General features: G+C 38.4%; 1 protein-coding gene across 2 annotated transcripts in view; it reads left to right on the top strand.

The window, feature by feature from the left end:
* COPG2 (COPI coat complex subunit gamma 2) overlaps positions 1–19,737 on the top strand; it is a 138,900-nt gene that overhangs the window by 30,493 nt on the left and 88,670 nt on the right. For both annotated transcript variants that reach the window (XM_082633065.1, XM_082633066.1), the window contains exons 6-9: positions 7,203–7,278; positions 8,984–9,076; positions 10,056–10,142; positions 11,222–11,379. In XM_082633065.1, the coding sequence (XP_082489191.1) occupies positions 7,203–7,278; positions 8,984–9,076; positions 10,056–10,142; positions 11,222–11,379 (414 nt within the window). The remainder of the gene's footprint in view (positions 1–7,202; positions 7,279–8,983; positions 9,077–10,055; positions 10,143–11,221; positions 11,380–19,737) is intronic.

The following is a 19,737-nucleotide window of genomic DNA, read 5'->3' as shown; positions in this document are numbered from 1 at the left end:
TGGTGGAACACTCGTTTAAGTGGTGAAACAAAAGGAAATGACAACCCAGTATTCTGTATCCACAAAAAATATCTTTCAGGCGTGAAAGTGAAATAAAGACTTCCTCAGATGAAGGTAAATCAAGAGTATTTGTCACCAGCAGACCTACTCTGAAGGAAATATTAAATGAAGTGTTTTAAGCTGAAGGGAAATGATACTACATCTTTGTAGTACTGAAAGAAAACAAAAAGCACAATTGTTAACCCAGAATTCTGTGTCCAGCAAAAATAGCTTTCAAAAACAGTTGGCATAAAGGCAATTTCAGACATGAAAAAGCTGAAAGATTTAATCTGTAGCCTTTTTTTTTTTCTTCTAAGGTCTATGGGCCTAAATATAAAACCTAAAGCTACAAAACCTCTAAAAGAAAACATGGAAAAATCCTTGTGACCTTGAATTAAGCAAAGATTTTTGAGATATAACGTCAAAAGCTTGATCCATAAAGAAAACAAAAAGACAAACCACAGACTGGAAGAAAATACTTATAAATTATATATAATAAAGGACTTGTATCTAGGGCATATAAAGAGCTTTCAAAATTCAATAATGAGAAAACAATACAATAAAAAACGTGTAAAATCTATGAATAGACACCACTAAAGAAGATATATACATGGCAAGTAAAGCAAATGAAAAGATGTTCAACCTTGTTAGTCATTAGGGAAATTCAGTTTAAAACCACAGTGAGATACCACTATACATCTTTCAATTGACTAAAAATTAAATAGACTGACTTTAGCAAATATTACTAAGGATGAGGAGGAATTGGATCTCTGGTAGGAATGTAAAGTGGTGAAATCATGTTAGAAAACATTTTTGCAGTTTCTTAAAAAGTTAAACATGAACCTACCATAAGATCCAGTTCGTTCACTTCTAGCTGTTAACCCAGGTGAAATGAAGCAAAAGTTAAATGGAGGCTTTTGGGGTATAGAGATTTGGAAAGAGCATTATGTCCAATGTTTCCATGAAAAAGGGACTGAACAAATAGCAAGTTCAGCAATTTATCTGAATCCTTTAGAGTGCTGACACTGATATCTCAGAGTAACCAACTGGCTCAAAACCTAAAGAGAGACCAGAGCTTACAGGGTTAGATGAGATGTGAGCCCTGGTTTACTGGACAAGATGTGGCTGATACCAGTAAGAAGAGTTCAGCTGGGCTGATTGCTGAATTGGTGGAGACTGAGTATAACCACTGTCTAGAGAGAGTGAAGCCCCTCGGTGCCACAAATACAGGGCGGTCTGAGCCTCTATAGCCTTGTTGGTTCTTCTCCATGGACCCAACCGAGCTCTTATAGAGTATTTGGGAGAGTCCTGAGGGAGAATCTCCCTCAGAGTAAAGAACTGGGAGCAGGGAATAGCAGCTACCTTGGTAGGGATATTGACCTGCCCTTGGATCCTTTTCCTCCGTTTCCCCTCTGAAAGAAAAGCCTTAAGCTATAGGAGGAATGGCAACACACACTCATCTTTAGATACTGGTGAAAACTCATTGCCATTGTGGGAAGGGAACAGGGGAAAAACTTTCTACCCCTGGGGGAGTGATAAGGATATGCACTGAGTCAACTGCAGTTCTAGAAGGGGCAGAAGTGAAGGCCACAACCGTAAGATCCAGGAACAGGGTGCCTGCCTAAGACAGCCTTAATTAGAACCACAAAGAACAGCCGCCCATCCCTACCCGCCCACTGCACTGAGGGAGAAGTAAGTGTAACCTGCAAGAGACCAATCCTCTCTGAGGGGCTGGGGGAAGAAAATACCAAAAGCTGAGGGTAGTCATTGAAAAAAAAAATACTCTGTCACACCAGCCCTCAACCTAAACATAGGGTATCACTAGAGGAATTTGAAGCCAAGCTTGGGGAGCACTGAGTGTTACAAGAGCAACAGGAAACCAAACCCAGTCCAACTCCCAAAGAGATTAATTCAAACCCCTGAGCTAATGGCTTAGCAGGAGGAAACGTGTCCCCACTTCAAGGCATGTAAACAATTTACTTCATCTCTGCTGTCCTACACGAGATGTTTGGCTTTCAACAACAAATTAGAAAGCCTAAGAAAAAACAAGAAAAAAAGAATACTCTCAAGAGACAAAGCAGTCGGCAGAACCACAGTCACCACTATTCAACATTGTACTAGAGGTATTAAGCAATGCAGTTAGACAAGAGAAACCAATTCGACAATAAGAGTAAATTAACAAAGAAATAAGCTCTCTCTGTTTTTAGATGATGTGGTAGAATACCTGGAAACCCTAGACAATGATAAAATGAACTCAAACAATAGAAGAATTCAGTGGGGTAGCAGGATATAAAATTAACACATAGAAATCAGTAGCCTTTATGTAAACAAACAACACGCATAGAACCCCATTGCAACAACAACAAAGATTAAATACTTAGGAATAATTTTGACAAAAAATGCACGAAACTTATAAGAGGAAGAAAAAATTTGAAGCCCTGAAATGCTCAAAGTATACTTGAACAGATGTAAAGGTATCCCGTTTTGAATAGGTCAGTTCAACATTATAAAGATTTTAATCCTCTCTTAATTAATTTATAAATTCATTTCAATCCAACAGGTTATATTATAGAGTTAGAAAAGTTGATACTAAAGTTCATGTGGAAAAACAAACATGTAAGAATAGCCAGGAAATAACTGAAAAAGGGAAAACCGTGAGGAAGGACTAGCTCTACCAGTCAGTGAAATACTAAGGCCTGTACAGTTAGAACAGTGTGGTACTGGCACGTGAATAGACAAAGAGACCAGTGGAGTAAAATTGTGTGATGACTGCGTAAAGTGTCAACTCGGCCGTGCTGATCTACATTTTTCAGAATTCTCTGATACAAATGGAAAGTACAGAATTAGACCCAAGGACACATGGAAACTTAGTATATGACAAAGGTGGCATCTCTAATCACTGGGGTAAGCATGTACTTTTTAATACATGTTTCTGGGACAACTGAGTAGCCACTTAGAAAAAGATAAAATTAGAGTAGCCACTTAGAAAAAGATAAAATTAGATCTGTATTTCACATCATATACATGAGTAAACTCTAAAAAGATAAGGAGTATAAATTTAAAAAAATGAAACCGTACAAGTACTAGAAGAAAACATGAGTATATTCCTCTTTAACCTTGGTGTAGGGAAAAGTTTTGTAATTATGACTAAAATCCGAAGGCAATAGAAAGGATTGATAAATTTGACTACATAATTTTTTTAAATTGCATGACCCAAACACCATAAAATATAGAGAGAATAAACCAGGGGTTTGCAGTAGGGCCAAGTTGTGGTATAAACAGTTATTCTTAATTTATTGTCATGGTATCCTACATGACATTGCCATTCATTTTATGGCAAAAGCAGAGTGATAGTGGGCTTGTGACTAGGAGGGAGATGAGTAGTTTTATTATATTGTGCTTCACCTAGGAGCAGACAGCCTGATGCTATGATGAGATGGCCTATTGAATGCTCAGCTGAGGTAGTAGGTTGGAGGAAGGACTCTGAGAGGTTGGGGAATTCTCCTCCAAGATGCCATATATCCATTGAATCGATTGCCAGTGTATGGTACTGTCACCAAGAAATAGAATAGGCAGGTCCAGAAATCAAGAGGTGGAAGTAGGACTGGCTCCTCTAACCCTCACTCCCCGTGACTCACTTGTAGAATTTATGCTTCCCATTCTCACCCCGAATGTGGATTAGAGGTCCCAGTTCCCAGGGGACAATGTTTTCAAGGGGTGAAAAGGGAGAAGCATTTAACCCATTGACTCCTGGTTCCCGTGGGTTGTGGATTGTCTCCAGCACAGAAACATCCCACACTTCTGGATTCTACATGTCTGAGTAACAGGTTGGCAACCTAAGACATCCCACACTGCAGAGTCAGAGCAACCGTGGGGCAGGAAGTGAGCCAGTTTGCACACTTGAAATGACGACTCCTATTGGGTCACTTTGTGTTCTTCATGCTACTAGACCAGCAGGTAATGAAAGGAGCTGCTATACTCGTAGAGGGAACTGACCTTGATCCCTATCAGGATCTAGGGTTGTTTCTATATAAAGGTGACAGAGAGGACTGTATCTAGAGTTCAGAGTATTCACTTGAGTATATTTTTGTGCATTCATGCATGGGAAAATGTTGACTGGGGACTAGGGAACAACCAACGGTCCAACCAGGGTAAATCCAACAAAGGCTCAGATCCCTTGGGATAAAGGTTTGAGTCACCTACCAGACACATAACCAAGATGAGGTGAAGTGCTGGCCAAGAGTGAGGGAAATAAAGGATGGGTGGTTATAGGAAGGAGATGATGAATATCAATTATGGCTTTGAAATGTGTTGTAGCCGTATAGGTTGTACCATATTCTACTCATCTTCCAGTCTCTTGTAGAAATAGTGGATGGTTACCATCTTGAAGACTCAGTGATAGATTAGATTCAATGGAAGACATGTTCAAGTGTGAGGGGTGCAAAGGATGGGCTGTATTGGGTGCCACTTCTGAGCAACCTCCCGTTTCCTCAGCTTCATCTTTGGTTCCAGCTGTGGCTGTGGTCAACATTGCCATGTAGGGTCCAGCTCACTAGCATCGATAGTGCCTCACTTCAAGCATGTCCTGTGCGTTTTGCTTCCTGCCCTGCAATTTCTTGCACGCTCACTGAACTCACATGTGTGAGTTAACATGTTAAGAGAATGGGGAGTTAACACTCTGGGGTTAAATCTCTACCAGGGGCTAAGAGCTAGTGGATAAATTCTTTGCTTTTCATCCCTTGAATGTGTGGTTTCTGAAATGTATTTCATTAGGCTCCTCAGAAGATTGGTCATTAAATAACCAGTTGCTTGTGGCAGTGACACACTAGAGAAAACTTCTTTGGGTTGACTTTCCCTCCTCCTTTGTTTACTTCCTTATCTTTTACTTCTCCCTCAGAACACACTCCCACATAAACTATCTGTATGTAAGCCTTTGCGGTCAGGGCAGCCCAAGCTAAACAGAAGTACAGAGCAGGGGTTGGCAAACTATGGCCCTTGGCCAAAACTGTTGCCTCAGTTTGTAAATGAAGTTTTATCGGAACGTAGCCATGCCTTCTTGTTTGTGCATTACTATGGCTACTTCCGTGCCATCAGCAAGCCAAGGAGAGAGGACTCAGGAACCAAACCTGCCAAGCCTCAGTTTTTTAATCTAATTAGAAAAATGCAAATATTTGTGAAAAAGACTGGTTGATAAATTATTTATCCCCAAACAATGGAAATCTGTGCTACCATTCAAAAGATATTTTAGATATACTATTTAGAAATTTTAATATACATAACTATCTAAAATTTTAAAACATCTGCCTATAAGGAAAGATTTTCAAGTTATATTACTAAGTAAGATTGAAGGTACCAGAAGAGTGGCGATCCATTGGCATGCATTTTTTTTTTTCGGTACGTGGGTCTCTCACTGTTGTGGCCTCTCCCGTTGCGGAGCACAGGCTCCGGACATGCAGGCCCAGTGGCCATGGCTCACGGGCCCAGCTGCTCTGCAGCATGTGGGATCTTCCCGGACTGGGGCACGAACCCGTGTCCCCTGCATCGGCAGGCGGACTCTCAACCACTGCGCCACCAGGGAAGCCCTGGCATGCATTTTAAAAAGTCTCTGTGGTTGCATATATTTTAAGAACTTTCTTAAGAAAACTTAAGCAACCCTAATAATTGAAAAATGAACGAAATTGAAGGACTGTCAGTTATTCACAACTTTCTCCTCTTGGTGCCCTAATGGAGTGACTTGGAGTTGGAGGCCGTTTTGGATATGTGAGGGAAGTTGAGTGAGGGAGGAGGTGGATAGTCAGTTTGAGGGTAGTATAAATGCACAGAGGACAAGAGAAGGAAGGGTAAAAGAGTGAATAATCTAAAGGTTAAAAACCTTTTAAAATTACGGCCATGAAATTCTGTAGCTCAGTCCACACTCCTCTGCCTGTTTTTGCAGCTCCACAGAAAGGTCTGAAACCATTGACAATTATTTTAGAAAGCCATTCCTGTGAGAGCGAGACCTCATGAAGTAATCATTTTAGTCAGTTTCTTTCATAGAGTTATTTTGAAGTCTGATGAGTTTTGGGGATTTTGGGGGATTTCAGCCTTAGGCTATATCATTGTCTGTTTTTTATGCCAGTAATCAGTATCTAAAATTATTTATATATTTAGTTTAGGTGATTAATATCTCTTTTCCCACTGGAATGTAAGCTCCATGAAGGCAAAGACTTTGTTTTGCTCACTGCCGTATTCTTTTTTTTTTTTTTACATCTTTATTGGAGTATAATTGCCTTACAATGTTGTGTTAGTTTCTGCTGTGTAACAAAGTGAATCAGCTATATGTATACATATATCCCCATATCTGCCTCCCTCCCACCCCTCTAGGTGGTTACAAAGCACTGAGCTGATCTCCCTGTGCTATGTGGCTCCTTCCCACTAGCTATCTATTTTATATTTGGTAGTGTATATATGTCCATGCTACTCTCTCACTTTGTCGCAGCTTACCCTTCCCCCACCCCATGTCCTCAAGTCCATTCTCTATGTCTGCATCTTATTGCTGTCCTGCCACTAAGTTCATCAGTACCAATTTTTAAATTATTTTTTAGATTCCATATATATGCGATAGCATACCGTATTTGTTTTTCTGACTTGCTTCACTCTGTATGACAGACTCTAGGTCCATCCACCTCACTGCAAATAACTCAATTTCGTTTCTTTTCATGGCTGAGTAATATTCCATAGTATATATGTGCCACACCTTCTTTGTCCATTCATCTGTCTGTGGACCCTTAGGTTGCTTCCATGTCCTGGCTATTGTAAATAGTGCTGCAATGAACATTGTGGTACATGTCTCTTTTTGAATTGTTTTTTCAGGGCATATGCCCAGTAGTGGGATTCCTGGGTCATTTGGTAGTTCTATTTTTAGTTTTTTAAGGAACCTCCGTACTGTTCTCCATAGTGGCTGTATCAATTTACATTCCCACCGACTCACTGCTGTATTCTTAAGATTTAAAATAGTCTTCTACCCAGTAGTTTTTATATTTATCCAAGGAAGACACTCAATAAATACTTGTTTAATCAATAGTTGTATTAAGATAATTATGGGGACAAGTGGAATTAGCGAGGGGTGGACTCCACAAAAGAGAAAACTTTAATCTTATGGTAACCAATTTGATTTTTCTCAGTCTGACTAAGGACATGACTGGAAAGGAAGATGTGTACCGAGGCCCAGCCATCAGGGCTCTCTGCAGAATCACTGATGTAAGTTCTTTGTTTTACTGAGGTGTCAAAGGGGACCTATGTTTATCTGCAGGTGGCCATGTAAATTTAGTAGGATTCCCTGTCTGACCTTGTGAATCATCAGCAGAAGAGAAACATGACCACCAGAAAGGCTTTTGTGGCTCCAGGTTTTTTTTTTTCTTTTAGATTGTTTTTTCCTTTTGTTTATTTAGATTATTCTATTTCTCTCTATATTTACCCTCATGGACTTTTGTCATAGTCAGGGCACATTGCTTGCAGGAGACAAAAACCCATTTGAATTTAGCTTAAAAAAAAAAAAAAGCTTTCTTACAAAATACAAATCTCTCAGAATTTGAGGTAAAGCTTACAACCAGAACAAGAAATAGGGCAGCTCTAAGGAACTCAGCAGCAAGCTTCTCAGATATTTACTATTATGAGGCATCATTTACCAGGCTCAAGCCCTCTCATTTAAGTATTTAAGAGAAACAGTCTGATTAGCCATCAGCCATCCAGTGGCTTGTTATCTACCTGGGTCCAAATCAGGCGTTTAACCTTGACTTAGTCTGTTGTATTGGGAGGGATGAAGTTATAGAGTATGTTAGGCTGTCCCTTTCTTGGAACTCTGGGAAGGAAAGGTTAAAATGAAGGACAGGCTGGGCATTGCCAAGCAAATTGAATAATATTTCAGCTATATTCATGATCGGGTGTATTTTATGTATATGTTTGCAATCTTCTCAAATTTCAAAGGTTGAGCAGGATTAAATGGTAAATCTGGATCCTAGGAGGAGTAATAGAAATGGTTTAGTATTTTTCAATGCTCAGTTACTTTATTGTGGTTGCTTTTGTTTTTAGCATTAAATTGATGCCATAAGACTTGACCGTTCCAGAGCTAGCTAAGACTCTCTTCATCTAAGTATTGATCTTGGTGTATTTACGCATCCTTACTTACCTGCCACCACCTTCCCAGTGCTAAGCTTTCTTCCAGATAAATTAAAAAGAACTTTATTTTCAGAGGATTTCCTATTGGGGACTCAATACAGTAGCATATTGCACATTTAATTTCTTATGAATCTAAAATAATCAGAGATTACAGTTGATTTATAGGACTCTCTGGGATCCATATAAAATACATGCCCTACACATAGAGGTATCTTCAGGACTTTAAAAGCATCCCTATTTAGGAATTTCTTTTATAATATCCCTGATAGGTTCAGCCTCTACTTGTGTATTTCTTCCGAACTGGGATTCTTCACTTTGAGATAGTTTATTTCATTGTGGAACAGTTATTACTCTTCCTTACAAATGTTCCTTCTTTTTTTTTTTTTTTTTTGGCGGTACGCGGGCCTCTCACTGTTGTGGCCTCTCCTGTTGCGGAGCACAGGCTCCGGACGCGCAGGCTCAGCGGCCATGGCTCACGGGCCCAGCCGCTCCGCGGCATGTGGGATCTTCCCGGCCCGGGGCACGAACCTGTGTCCCCTGAATCGGCAGACAGACTGTCAACCACTGCGCCACCAGGGAAGCCCCCAAATGTTCCTTCTTGAAGCTGCCACTTGGTTGTCTGGGTTTTGCCCTTTGGGATCTGATTATTATATGATAAGCCTTTTAATGCATTCTAAATATTTGCACAGAGACAAATATGTGACTTGTTTTTGTAAATTATTTTGAAGTGGTAGTTTTGGATGAAAGTGTTCTGCTTCAACTGCTTTTTCTTTATGAATGTTCTCAGGGAACAATGTTGCAGGCCATTGAAAGATACATGAAACAGGCCATTGTGGATAAAGTCTCCAGTGTATCGAGTTCAGCATTGGTATCTTCCTTAGTAAGTGAACAAGTAACTGGTTCTCATGCATGGTACAGTTTCTAGTTGCAAAAACAAAGTATCACTATGATTCTCTCACAAGTGAAACATTTAAAAATATGTATACATTTCTGTTACTTTATACAATAATGCTTTATCTGAAAGAGGAACATTGAGCAATTTAAATGGGCAGTTATAAAAACATGAAATTTTCATATGTTTGAAAGGTTTTGGTGATCAGAAAGCTATGTTGTACGTATAATACAGATGGTGGGTTAGTGTGGCATGGGGATCAGGGAAGAAACTGAGCTAATCTCTTTCTTTAAATCTTCCTTTATGACCTGCCCTTCTACCTCTTGTCTCTTTGTCCTCTGCTTTTGTTGGTGCCCTGTGTCTGCAGTGTCCTTCAGTCCAAAGTCTACTGTCCCATTACTAAGTTTCCTCCCAGGAAGTGCTGTTTGTTTTAGTAATATCTTTTCTTTCTCTTTTTTATCAAAACAAAATTTATTCATGACAGCCTATCACATTGTATTTGATTAAAATTGGTTACTAATGTGTGAATGGATTAGATCATCTGAATCACGAGAGTTGCTGGTTCTGGAATATAATTGGTCAAGTTTTACAGCAGGTACTCTACTTTTTTATGGTACTCTGTTTTTTCTTCCAGGTGAGTTTCCTGGAAGTAAAACCTATAATGTTAACATTATTTAAGTACCATCCTATTAATTATCCATTCCCTCCCCATCCTTCCCCTCTCATTACTTCCCTTTATACACCTTTCCCCGCCCACAAACATATGCTCACCTTTGCAAAGGGGTCTTGGAGAAAGTTTTTCAGGTTTATTAGTTGTCTCAGAGACTTGAAATAGACTTATAAAAGCTATAACATTGTTTCTCTTTTTCTGAAAATGTCTGTTAGTAATTCTCCAAGAAAACTAACTCATGTTTCTAAACTTTTAGTGACTATGCATGATCTGTTCTCAATTTTTTTCTGTATTTAGCACATGATGAAGATAAGCTATGATGTGGTTAAGCGCTGGGTCAATGAAGCCCAAGAAGCTGCTTCAAGTGATAATATTATGGTCCAGGTACTGTCATTGAATCACCTTAGCTTATGTCTCCAGATCATCTTTCTTTAGCCCTACATTTTACAGGCAGTTTATTGATTCCCCAGATGAGTATTAGCTAAAGGCTAATATTAAGCAGCATAATATTAAGTATATATTAGTGCATATTCCCAAGTGAGTATCCCACTAATTATGATTACCACTGTAGGCCCTGCTGTAGTGTTTAGTAGAAACTGTAGGAATGTTTGAGAAGATTCTTATATTTAGTGGTAGTTTGAGATGCTCATTCCAAAGGTCATTATTCATTTCAGTCCTTTGTTTGAAAAATAATTTGTGAAGATGGATGTTCAATTCCAAGCTTTTCAGGCCTTGATTATACTAGACATTAGAAAAACAGTAAAGAGTATTATCACTTTGTGAAGCTTTAAAACTGTTTTGTTGGAAAGATCTCCTTTTGATATTCATTACGCTCTTCTTAATTAAAAAGAACAAGATTAAATTCTTAACTGGCAATTTTATGTAAAGTACTCCATTTATATTTGAGAGGGTACTTATTTATCCTCTTCTAATGTTTACTTCTCATATTCACTTATGAGGAAGTAGAGTAGTACTTTTTCCCTTGGGAAACATTCTCACCTTCCTAACTCTGATCATTGTGTTTTTACACAAAGTGCCATGATAATTACATGCCATAAGCCTACTTCAGGAGATTAATCCTTTAACCGCTAACATAACCACAGATGATTTAAATCCACTAAGCAAGACCTATAACACTGGTTAAAGCCTTGGACCTGAGAGCCTTTGTACTAACGATGGATGGGGCAACGCTGAACCTGCTAGAGCCATCTTCAGATTGTATGTCACCCCCTTAATACTTACCTAATCTGTATTAACAACTTCTGAGGGTAAATTAGAAACTCTTATCCTTTCAATCATGCCTGTGTTTGATTCAGTATGAAAAAGATATGCTATTTGTATACACTAAACTTGGGTATCTTTTTATTAAAAATGTATTTCCGTATGATTCTATATTTATGTAAGTTTTATCCTCTTCCTACTCAGCCTTCTCTCTATATCATATTCTTTTTCTTGTTCTTTAGTACCATGCGTTGGGAGTCTTGTATCACCTTAAAAAGAGTGATCGCCTTGCTGTTTCTAAGATGTTGAATAAATTTACTAAATCTGGTCTCAAATCACAGTTTGCCTACTGCATGTTGATCCGAATTGCCAGTCGCTTACTAAAAGAAAATGAAGAGGGGTAAGTGTTTTCAGCTAAACCTAAGAAATTTTCCATTTGCTGGTTAACACACCTCAGAGTTTATTTCCTTTATGAATATTTTTTGGGCAATGCCGACTTTACAGATGGATTGGTGTTTTCCAAATTAAGAAAAAATCATGGGATTCCAAGAATCACATCTGTTTTTTGTGGCCTCTCCCGTTGCGGAGCACAGGCTCTGGATGCGCAGGCTCAGCGGCCATGGCTCACGGGCCCAGCCGCTCTGCGGCATGTGGGATCTTCCCGGACCAGGGCACAAACCCGTGTCCCTTGCATCGGCAGGTGGACTCTCAACCACTGCGCCACCAGGGAAGCCCCTAATCTATAGTATTAAAAGTTAGGATAGTGTTTATCTTTAGGGCACCAGCATGGTAGTGCTTGGCATGTAGGGGGCTTCCGAAGTGCTTGAAATATTTTCTTTATCATAGTAGGTTTGTTATAATTCACTTATGATTTGCACATACAAGTTTGTAATAATTCACCTATGATTTAATTATCTATTGTACAACAAATTACTACAAAACTTAACCAGATTAAAAGGATAATAGACATTTATTTTCCCACACAGTTTCTGTAGGCCAGGGATTTGGGCGTGACTTAGCTGCATGATTTCTGCTTGAGGTCTTTTGTGAGGTTGCAGTTAAAATGTTGGCCAGGGTTGCAGTCATCTGAAGGTTTGATGGAAGCTGGAAAATCTGCTTCCAGGTAGCTTACTCACATGACTGGCGCCTTAATGCAGGCTGTTAGCAGGACACCTCAGTTCCTTATTGTGTTGACCTCTCCATGTTGCTGCTTGAATGTCCTCATAATATTGTAGCTGACCTCACCCAGAGCAAGTGATACAGGAGAGTACAAAGTGAAAGTCACAGTCATTTTTATGACCTAGTCTTTGAAAACACATCCCAACACTTCTGCAGTCTTTTGTTGGATAAAAAAAAGGTCAGCTCTATTCAGTGTGAACAAATACCAGGAAATAGTCACGGGGGCATCTTCGAGGTTATCTACTGTATTAGTTTTTTAGGGCTGCCATAACAAAATACCACAGACTGGGTGACTTACACAACAAATTTATTTTTTCACAGTTCTGGAGGCTAGGAAATTAAGGATCAGAGTGCCAGTAGGGCTGGTGTCTGGTGAGAGCTTTCCCTTGGATTGCAGATGGCTGCTTTCTCAGTGTGTGCTCACGTGATATTCCTTTGGTGCATGTGCAGAAAGAGAGAGAGAGAGAGAGCACGAGCAAGCGAGCTCTTTGTTGTCTCTTCAAGGACCTTAATCCTAACAGATCAGGACCCCACCCTATGACCTCATTTAACCTTAATTACTTCCTTGCAGGTTCCCTATCTCCAAATAGAGTCACACTATGGGTTAGGGCTTCAGTATATGAATTGGTGGGGGGGATGGGGGAATACACACATTCAGTCCATTTAACAGTTACCTCATGTATTTTTCTATATTTTTGTTATAATTTAATACAAAGTTAACTTTTAAAAATGGCTGATAATTTCTCAGGCCTGTACAAAGAAAGATATCTTTAGAGTAAAAAAACAAAACCAAAAAAAAGCACCAAATGCCGAGTAGAATGAAGGACAAAGATAAGCAAGCACATTCTAATAGTGAATTTTTTTTAAATATCAAGAATAAAGAAAAAATTCTAAATTTTATGTAAAGATCATTTGACCCATAGTTTTACTTCAGGTATCTCTCAGCAGCATTGCACGAAAGGCAGCAGTGGAGCATTGTCTTCATAGTGCTGTAGGAAAATAACTGTCAACCTGGAATTCTGTACCCAGCCAAACTGTCATTCATCAGTGAGGGTGAAAGGAAGGTAGTTTCAAACATAAGGGTTTACCATAAATAGTTAACCCATCACTTTGTAAGAATTATTCATAGATTTATTCCAGCACAAACAAATAGAAGGCAATAGTGGGATTTAAGAAGTAATAGTGAGCAATGGAATTCTCACTGTTTAGGTAATTCTAAATCGATGTTGTAAGTTTAAAATTTAAAAACAAGCTCAAAAATTCCAGGAGGACAGCACCGTGATAATTTTTTTTAAAAGGGAGCTTTATTTTTATTATTTTTGGCTTCATTGGGTCTTCGTTGCTGTGTGGGCTTTCTTTAGTTGTTGGCATGCGGGGGCTACTCTTTGTTGAGGTGCGCAGGCTTCTTATTGCAGTGGCTTCTCTTGTTGCAGACTACAGGCTCTAGGTGCGCGGGCTTCAGTAGTTGTGGCACGAGGGCTCAGTAGTTGCGGCTTGCGGGCTCTAAAGCGCAGGCTCAGTAGTTGCGGCGCACAGGCTTAGCTGCTCCGTGGCAGGTGGGGTCTTCCTGGACCAGCACTCAAACCTGTGTCCCCTGCATTGGCAGGCGGATTCTTAACCACTGTGCCACCAGGGAAGCCCACCATGATAAATATTGATGTTAGATGGAAGTAAAAGCATGTTAAGGCTTTTGTGGTTTGTTTTTGTTTGGGAGGAAGATATTGTTAGTGATATTAAACTTTGTCAGAAAAATATATGGGTTAGTAACTAAGAATATAAATGGAATATAAAGCTTTAATAATGTTGAAATAAAAATGGAACAAGGAAAAGTTGATTGAAGGTTGGTAAGGAAAAAATAAGAAAGACAAAGTATATAAATAGAAAAAAGAAGATAAACTGGATAGAATTAAGTGTAAATGTGTTAGTTATCTCTTGCTGTGTGACAGATTAGCCCAAAACATAGCCGCTTATAGCAGACATTTATTATCTCACAGTTTCTGTGGTTAGGAATCTGGAAGTAGCTTAGCTGTCTGGTTTTGGTTCAGGGTTCTTCATGTAGTTGCAATCAAGTTGTCAGAGCTGTAGTCAACTGAATCTGGAAGATTCACTTCCAATTTCATTCATGCAGTAGTTGATAGGCCTCAGTTTCTTCCTGGCTATTGGCCAGGTGCTTCGTTTCTCACTTTGAGAGCCTTTCTCTAGGCTGCCTGGATGTCCTCACAGCCTGGCAGCTGGCTTCTCCAGAGTGAACTGAGGGAGAGAGCCTAAGATGGAAGCTGCAGTGTTTTATAACCTAATCTTGAAAGTGACATGCCATCACCTCTGATGCTTTCTCTTGGTCACACAGACCAACCCTCATATAATGTGGGAGGGGACTACACAAGGATGTAGATATTCAAAAGTGGAGATTTGGGAGGACCATCTTGGAGGCTGGCTAGCAAACAAGATATTTCAATTATAATAATAAATGTAAATGGGTTTACTTACATTATTAAAGGATTACTTATTAAAAGAGTCTCAGATTGGTAAACAAAATAACAGACCTACTATATAGCCTTTTACATAAGACACTTCCAAACAAAATGACGAGGAAACATTTCAAGTAAATATGTCAAGAATATATGCTAGATATATACTAACACAAAAAATATATAGTTTAGCATTATTAGTATAAGCCCCAATAGGAATCAAGGTTTAAAGCATTAAAAATGATAGTGGGATTTTGTATTTTGACAAAAGTAATGGTCTTAAAAATGGTATAACAGGAGCGATCTTACATATACTTAATAGCATTGTTTCAAAATATGTAAAGCAAAATGTTAAATACAAGAAATTAAGGTCTTAGGAGACTTTATTTATTTATTTTTGGATTTTGAATTTTATTTTATTTTATTTTTTTTTTTTTTTTTTTTTTTTTTTGCGATATGCGGGCCTCTCACTGTTGTGGCCTCCCCCGTTGCGGAGCACAGGCTCCGGATGCGCAGGCTCAGCGGCCATGGCTCACGGGCCCAGCCGCTCCGCGGCATATGGGATCCTCCCAGACCGGGGCACGAACCCGCATCCCCTGCATTGGCAGGCGGACTCTCAACCACTGCGCCACCAGGGAGGCCCGAATTTTATTTTTTTATACAGCAGGTTCTTATTAGTTATCCATTTTATACATATTAGTGTATATATGTCAATCCCAATCTCAAGGTCTTGGGAGACTTTAAACACTTCTCTTAGATGGCCAATCAAGCATAAAAACTTCAGACTGTAGTTGACCTGTATATCACTGATAACAAAATTGACCTTGGATTTATAACCCTGTGTCCAAGAGAGAATACATAATATTAATTCTTTAAAATTTTTAAATTGAGAAACATAATGTACATATAGAAAAATGCATAAAAGTTGTAGTTGTATACATTATTTCCACTTTCTGTGAGACACTCTTATAATGATTGTATACATTAGGTGGTAGTACATTTCTGGTATTTCAGAAATGTTTTATGTATACTTCTTGGTCATAACTACTCCCAGTAGAAACCACTTTCTGACTTTTATGGTAGTTATTTCTTTGCTTTTATTTAGATTTTTACTCCCCTGTGCATGTATCCCTAAACAGTAAAGTTTAGTTTTGCCTTGTTTTGAACATTCTGTCTATAGAATCATGCAGTATTTTGGGTCTTGTTTTTTTTTTTTTTTTCCACTCAGTATTCTGGTGTAAGATTCACCCTTGCTTTTGGTGTAGCTCTAGTTCATTTTAATTATATTTTATATTTCCTTGATTGAATACTTCCTAGTTTATTTATATTCATTCTTCTATTAATGGGCATTTGGATTATTTTCTGTTTGGAGCACTTATTAATAATGAAATGGCTATAAACAGTATCCCTGTACCTCATACCACACTACCTCATTACCATAGCTTTATGTCTTTTTATGTAAGCATGCATTTCTATAGGGTATATATCTAGGAATAGAATTGCTAGATCATTGGGTGTACATCTCTTTACTAGGTAACATTAGACTTTTTTTCAAAGTTATTGTACCAATTTACACTCCAGCCAGCAGTGTGGGATTTCCTGAGGCTCGATATTGTCAAACTTTAAAGATTTTACTAATCTAAGGGGTATATTATATATTTTTTATTGAGCTATAACTCACGTATCATAAAATTCACCTTTGTAAAGTGTATAATTCAGTGGTCTTTAGTATATTCACAAAGTTGTATAACCACTACTGCTAACTCCAGAACATTTTTACCACCCTAAAAAGAAACCCCCAACCCATTAACAGTCCTACTCCCTATTCTACCCTCCCTCAACCCCTGGAAAACATTAATCCGCTTCCTGTCTCTGTGGATTTGCCTGTTCTGGACATTTCATATAAGTGGAATCATACAATATGTGGTCTTTAGTTTTTGGTTTCACTTACAATAATCTTTTCAGGGTTCATCTATATTGTAGAAGTATCAGTACCTCATTCTTTTTATGGGTGAATAATATTCCACTGGGTGGCTATACCATATTTTATTTATTCATTCGTCTGTTGATGGACATTTGGGTTGTTCCCACTCTTTGACTATTATGAATAATGCTGCTATTGGCAGTCATGCATAATTTTTTATGTGGACATGTTTTTAATTCTCTTGGACATTTACCTGTGAGTAGAATCCCCAGGTCATAATGTAACTATGTTTAACTTTTCGAGGAGTGCCAAACTGTTTGACAAAGTGGTTGTAACCATTTTACATTCTTGCCAGCAGTGTGTGAAGTTCTGATTTCTCCACATCCTCACCAACACTCACTATTGTCTGTCTTTTTTTATTATACACACCATAGTAGGTGTGAAGAGGTATATCAATGTGGGATTTTTTTTTTCCCCACTGGAAAAGTTTTATTGAAAAAAAAGTTATACAGATAAGTTCTTGGTCTGACAGCAAGAAAAGTTTTAGTTCCCTAACAAGTTTCAGCATCTTTTCATGTGCTTATTGGGCATTTGTATATCTTTTTAAAATCCTTTGCTCATTTAAAAAAAATGGAGTTATTTGTCTTTTATTGTTGTTTGAAATAGTTGTTAAATATATTTTGGATACTAGACCTTTATTAGGTATATAATTTGCAAGTATTTCCTCCCATTCTGTGGCCTTCCTTTTCACTTTCTTGATAGTGTCCTTTGAAGTACAGAAGTTTTAAATTTTGATGAAGTCTAATTTGTCTTTTTTTCTTTGGTTGCTTGTGCCTTTGTTATTATACCTAGGAAACCATTATCTAATCCAAGGTCACAAAGATTTACACCTGTGCCTCCTTCTTCTAAGAGTTTTATTTTTTACATTTTGGTCTTTGGTCCATTTTGAGATATTTTTGTATGTGGTGTGAAGCAGGGGTCCATTTTCATTCTTTTGCATGTGGATATGCAGTTGCAATATGAGTTTGCAGTTGTCTCAGCACCATTTGTTGAGAGACTGGTCCTTTTCCCTTGAATTGTCTTGGCATCATTGTCAAATCATTGTGGTTTTAATTTGTAATTTTCTAATTACTAATGAGTTTGAGAACCTTTTTCTATATTTATGAGCCATTTTTTTTTTTTTTTTTTCGGTATGCGGGCCTCTCACTGCTGTGGCCTCTCCCGTTGCGGAGCACAGGCTCTGGACGCGCAGGCCCAGCGGCCATGGCTATGAGCCATTTTGATATTCTTTTTATTTAAATACCTATTGGAGTTTTGCCCTTTTTTTTTTTGTTTGGGTTATCCACTTTATCCTTATTGATTTCTAGTTCTTCTGTATTCTAGATGTGAGTCCTTTGTTGGTTGTATAAGTTGCAAATAGCTTTTCCCACTCAAGTTTGTCTGTTCCCTTTCTTGATATCTTAATGAACAGAACATTCTTAAAGGTAATGTCATTCTTTTGCTTTCAGAATAATATTTTTGGTGTCTTGATCAAGAAATGTTTTCTACCCCAAGTTCTCAAATGTATCTTCTCTACTATTTTCTACAAGCGTTATAGTTTTAACTTTCATGTTTTAGGTCTATAATCTACCTGGAATTGTTTTTTGGATATGGTATGAGGTAGCAGTCTTTTTTTCCCATATGGATATCCAGTAGTCCCAGCACCATTAGTTGAAATACCTGTCTGTACCCACTGCTATGCAATATCAGCTTTGCCATGAAACAGGCATCCTTATATGCATTGGTCTGTTTCTGGGCTCCTGTTCTCCACTGCTCTATATTTCTCTCCCTGTACCAGCAAAACATTGCCTTATCATCACAGCTTTATAATAGTGTAGATATATGGTAGAACAAATCCTCCTCTCTTATTCATTTGCAGTAGTGTTTCTCAGTTCTTGTTCTGTATCCTTATTTCTCTTCTCTCTCTGTGTGTATATCATTTTATCAGGGATTATTTCGCTTTCCCCTCAGTTGAGTTTGCCTCTTCCTGGGACACTCCCACCAAGAACATTAATAAAAACCAAGAAGTTCTAACCTGGGCAATCTTATCCCCCAGATTTTTCATTCATTGGGACTTTAGGGATATTTTCCACAGGCAGCTAGTGAAACCAACCATCCCAATGACTGGCCATGCTGCCAAAATGAGTCTCTTTTGGGCATGCTGCCAATTGACCTCTCATTCTTTGATCCACTTCCAGAAAGCTACAGTAGAAACCTGGCTTGATGCCCACCTTGCTATAACAGTTTTTATGCAAATAAGTACAAATATCCAAGCAAATATCCAAGGAAATACCTAACCTACTGGAGTAACATTCATTGGGCAAAACGCATAGACTGGGGCAGTACTAGTTGCAGTGGGCTCCACATTGCCTTTTCATCCTAGGACAGTGTACAGAGGTCTATCAGGACCATTTTTCTCACCCTGAGAAAGGGATTATGACCCTTGGGTTTTGAGATTTTTAAACTACTGTGAATAATTATATGCCAACAAATTGGATAACCTAGAACCTATTTTGACGGCTTAACATAAATTTTGAGAGAAGTAGCCCTTCCCTGGCATAATCAAGGGCTGGGATCCAAACCTTGCCAGATGTATGACATGGCATGCTAGTAATAGAAATCTCCACGTCCACCTTTACTGTTGGGGAAGCACCAGCCCCTCCTTTGGCATGATAGGAAGGAGCTTGAGTCCAAGCTTTGTGGGTGACCAGAATCGAATACACATTTAGCTGAGTCCAGTTGTTATGGAAGTTCATAGGAATCCAGCTTCTTTTCTGAGTGGCCAGAAGATCAGTTTTGGACAAAATGACCATACTCCTCACTTGTTAAACTCATTTATTAATTTTCAGAATTTCTCTGGCAATTATTTTGGATTTTGTATGTCCATTATTATAGTTGGCCTTTAAAAAAATTACAGTTTTTGCTATGAACTTCCCTCTTAGTACTGCTTTTACTGCATCCCATAAGTTTTGGTATGCTGTGTTTTTGTTTGTATGAAGGTATTTTCTAATTTCCCTTTTGATTTCTTCTTTGACCCATTGGTTGTTCAAGAGTGTGTTGTTTAATTTTCGTATGTTTGTGAATTTTCCAGTTTTCCTTTTGTTAATTCTAATTTCATCCCATTGTGGTTGAAAAACATACTTGGTAT

Source organism: Mesoplodon mirus (genome assembly GCF_964341445.2).
Source record: "Mesoplodon mirus genome assembly, chromosome: 9".
Taxonomy (NCBI): Eukaryota; Metazoa; Chordata; class Mammalia; order Artiodactyla; family Ziphiidae; genus Mesoplodon; species Mesoplodon mirus.
Note: the sequence above shows the minus strand (reverse complement) of the source record. Positions and strands in the feature narration are given on the sequence as shown.